The 4784-nt window shown below is 21.8% G+C and overlaps 1 protein-coding gene across 1 annotated transcript; it reads left to right on the plus strand.

The window, feature by feature from the left end:
• Positions 1 to 2000: 2000 nt before the first annotated feature.
• Positions 2001 to 3764, plus strand: CHT1 (chitinase; the record flags this gene model as incomplete). The annotated part of the gene is made up of 1 exon (XM_028677956.1): positions 2001 to 3764. The coding sequence occupies one exon, from the start codon at positions 2001 to 2003 to the stop codon at positions 3762 to 3764; it is 1764 nt and encodes a 587-aa protein (XP_028531368.1).
• Positions 3765 to 4784: the final 1020 nt, after the last annotated feature.

A 4784-nucleotide genomic window follows, 5' to 3' on the forward strand; every position in this document is an offset into this window, starting at 1 on the left:
ATATAAAAATATCGTAGCAAAAAGAGAAATTTTAATTTTTTTGAATTATCATTTTTAAGAGGTTTATTCTTAAGGAAAATAATAAATTTGTAGAGAAATAGTTATTTTATACTTAAATTTTTTTTCTCTATTCTTACTGAAATTGTAAAATCAGAAAAAAAAGTTTTAAGTTTTATGAATTTCTCATATTAAATAATGCATTAAAAATAACGAAAATATTGAGGGTAATATTATATTTCCTTTAAAATACAATAAATGCTATATAAACTTTAAAAAGTAATTTTATCAGGAACAAAATCATTATAGACACTCCTCAACCCTGTTCATTAAATGGTTTGTTCAAGCTCTACAAGGATGTTTAAATTCGCAATCAATAAACCATTATTTTAAAATAATAAAATTTATTAATTTTCTGATAATATAATTATGACAAATTCAGTTCATATATTATTATATTGTGGTACAAATCATAATGAAATTATATTTTGGAAAAAATTTTCTTTTTTTATAAATTTATAAAATATGTTATAAGTATTCACTAATTTATTATATATTTTAACTTTTTGTATAAATTATTACATTTACAGTCGAAATGATTTTACAGGAGAAAAAAATTGATTAATAAGAAATTAATAAATTAAACACTAGTTAGTATATTATGATAATGTTTTCAAAAAAATACTTATACACGTTATTTAAATTTTTTTTGATGATTACGTAAATATTACATTGAATTATTTAATGATAAAAAATGATTACCAAAATTTTAATAGTGTAACATATATATATATTGAATAATTATTTTAAACGTTAATTTTTTTTGTATAATGAGATAAATATTATATTTTATTAAAAATTTCAAATTATAAAGAGTTATATTTCTTTATTATGTTACATTATATTACATTATATAATTTACAATCATGATTTTATTTGTAAATATATAAATTGTACTTCATATATATTCTATATATATGTCTATAAATTTTTTCTTAAATATGTTCTATTTTCATAACATTTTTAAAAAAGGCCAATAATGAAAAAAAGGTTAAAATAGAAAAATAAAGTATATGCATATGCATATCAACCACTTTCTTATTTTTATAGGTTTATTAAATTGCCTGTTACGTGCTACAAATTAAATCAAAGAATTTAATAATTTATTCTGTTGGAATAATCATTTACCTTTAACATTCCACTTTAATATCACACAAAAAAAAAAGAATACTATATGAAGACATAAATACATTAAATAAAAATATAACATTCTGTTATTTTTATCATTGTAGTACATAAGCACAATTCAATTAAATTTATAAAACAGTTCCAATAAATTTTTTTTTTAAACAATTTTGCTAGATGAAATAATTTTTACTAATTATATTGTTGATGATACTACTGAATAATTCTTGTACGCGTTACCCACGTTATTTATTTTATTTCATAATATAAAATTACGTGCATGAAAAGATTTAAAGTTCATCTTATCAACCATTTATAAACAGACAAAAAAAAATTTGATAATAGATAGATAGCTTTGTTTTTTGTTTATTATGTTCTGTATATAAAGACATTTCCATTTATATTTTTGAATATATTTTTTTTTATACAGCTAGCTATATGAAATTCTTTTTTCTTTTTTTTAAGCTATATGTGACTTTTTCATGGCTATCTTATCTTTTATTTCTTCTTTTGCTTATATAACTACACACAGTTTTTTTTTAACCTTTTCAGCTATAATTTTTTTTTTTACATTATGGTTGTATAAACAAACCTTTTTACTAATTTTCTTTTCTTTTTTATTTATTTTTTTTTTTAATTTTTTATTTATTTATATTTATTTATTTATATTAATTTATTTATATTAATTTATTTATATTAATTTTTTATTTCATTGTTTTTTTGTATTTTTTAATTTTTTTGTTTAATTTTTTCGTGTTTGTATATAATCTAAATATTATAATTTCTTTTATTTGCTTCAATATATAATTCCTGGGAAAATGAAGTCTAATATATCAATATTTTTAATTGTAGTATTCTTTCTGTGTTACGCAAATTCCAGAACTTTAAAAGGAAAAAATAATAAAAATAATTCATTGAATATGATGAGAGAAAATAAAAATGATATTCACCAAAAAAAAATTCATGATTCTTTTTCGCATCTTAAATCATATGTTCATAATTCCGAAAAATTTGGATCTGACTGCAGAAGTGAATGTAGCAGTGGAACTATAGGAAATAGTGAAAATAGCAATAAACATAATAGAAAATCCCCAAGAGAAATTTTACAGGAATACAAAAGAAGGAAACAAGGTATAATTGCAGGATACTATGGCTCATGGAACAGTCAGGGTGATAGAGCAAAGCAAATGGCTGATTCAAGTCCAATGGTATCAATTCTTTATATTGCTTTTGCTCGTATCAATATGCTATATGATGTATCTAGACCATTTAATAGTAGGCAAAAATTTCTATTAAGAAAACATGGCTTAGAATATGAAACATATGGTATGATGCTTAATGAAATCAGACGTATAAGAAAAGCACGTCCAGATATAATTATTCTTTTATCATTAGGAGGAGAAACCTATATGATAGAAATAGAAAAAGAGATTGATTATGTAGATAAAACATTAAAGCTCATTAATGACTTTGATTTAGATGGTGTAGACATTGATTGGGAACCACATGGAAGTTTTAATAACTTAAATGAATTGGATTTTTCAAATTATTATATTAAATTAATTAATTTACTAAGAGAAAATATTCCAGAACAAAAGTTAATTTCAATTTCTGGTTCATCAAATGCTGCTTTATCATGCGTTTCAGGAGTTGCATCTTTTTGTAAAGATGAAGAATCTCCATATAATACCAAGTTTTTATCTGAACAAATGGAGACAAATGGTGAATTATACAGGGCAGCATCTATGTTATCAGCAGGAACTTTTATTAATATTTTTAATACAGCTAAGGAGAAAATAGATCTTGTATTTATTCAAACATACAATTTAGAAACTAGTAATCCAAATATTATGGTGGATATGTACCTATCCCATTTATATTTTGGTTTAAAATATGATATTACTGTTATATTAGGTTTTTCATTAGAACATAATAGAGGTGGATTTAGCCCAGAAAATGAAGAATTATTAAAGTTGGTAGGAAAAACAATACATGAAAAAAACCACAGCAATAATAGAGCAGACGGTGTGGGGGTGTGGCATTTATTTATGAAAGAACAGTTGCCAACTGGATCATACAATATAGAAAATTTTCTTACAACTATTTGGAAGCATTTAAATCCTGAAATAGAACCTCCAAAAGACGTTGCTATAACTGAAGATCCAGAAGATTGTAGTACGATAGATGAGTATGTTCCAGGGATTATTATTCCTACCATAGGAATATATTACAAACACAATGATGCTATTTGGAAAACTAGATCTTATTCAATTCAAGCACCTGGTATAAATAGATACGAATGGGATTTAGTCAAAGTGTGCTATGAAAAAACATGTAATGGAAAAGCAACCCATTATTATAACACTGATTATAAAGAGGGTTCTATTATTATTTGGAAAGGAGAGCCATATTTAATTAAATGGTGGCAACAAGGACCTCCAGAGGGTGATGCACTAGAGGCATACACAAAATTAGATGCATCTGAATGCCCAGGATTAGATGAATGGAATAAAAAATATCCACATAAGCCAATTGAAGTAGAAGAGCCATATGTACAAGAAGAAGATTTACCCATACAATAAATAAAAAATTTTCTTAAAAAAATTAGATCAATATTTCATAGAAAATAAATTATTTCATCGAAAAATATAGCAATTGCTGTAAATTTTAAGAATAATAGAAAAAAAAATTAAATTATTTAACACTAAAAGATCTTTTTTTTCTTTTTATAAAAAAATGTGTATTTTTTTTAAATTTTCTGTAAAATAGGATGTCATTTTTTACACTCTTTAAGAAAAACATAATTTTGAAAGAATGTCCTTTTTAAAAATGCATTATGTAACACCTTTAATATTTTATAATTTTTTTTTTATATTTATATTAATAAGGATTGTATTTTTTTATATATGCATTGAAAAGTTATTAATATATAGAAATAAAACTGTAACAACAAATAGCTCATTATAAAGTTAAGTAAAATGTAATAGTTTGAAAAATAATATATTTAATTAAAAGTATTAAAACTATATTTAAAAGTAAAGTTGTAGAACATGCAAAACAATAATGTGTACTACCTTAAAAAACATTGCATATTATTTCGTATGATAAAATAGATTAAAAAATATCTTTATTTAAAAAAAATACTTTAAAGCTCACAGATATATTTTTTCTATTTAAGAGACGCCTTAACATTCCAGCTAAAAATTTATTGTACAAAACATAAAGAAAAAAAAAAGAAATTTTTTTTTGACTATATTCATAAGATTTAAGTTTTTTTTTTCTGAATAAATTCTTGGAAAATTAATGAATTAATGATTTTTTATAGATTATATTTTTATAACTAACGATAACTAATTTTGATGGAGGATAATATTATTATATTATTAAATATTTGTATTTATTATTTCAGTTTTGATAAAAATAAGGGAAATTTTTATTAAATTATATTTTTGTCTCTTAAAATTAGTGTGTAAAGAATAGTACAAATATTGAGTTAACATATTTTTATTTAAAGGATTAAAAATTCTATATGAAATAAATTATTTATTTTATATTTAGTAGTGTAATTATTTAATAATTAACTGTTCAAATACTTTTTTAAG

Source organism: Plasmodium relictum (assembly GCF_900005765.1).
Source record: "Plasmodium relictum strain SGS1 genome assembly, chromosome: 1".
Taxonomy (NCBI): domain Eukaryota; phylum Apicomplexa; class Aconoidasida; order Haemosporida; family Plasmodiidae; genus Plasmodium; species Plasmodium relictum.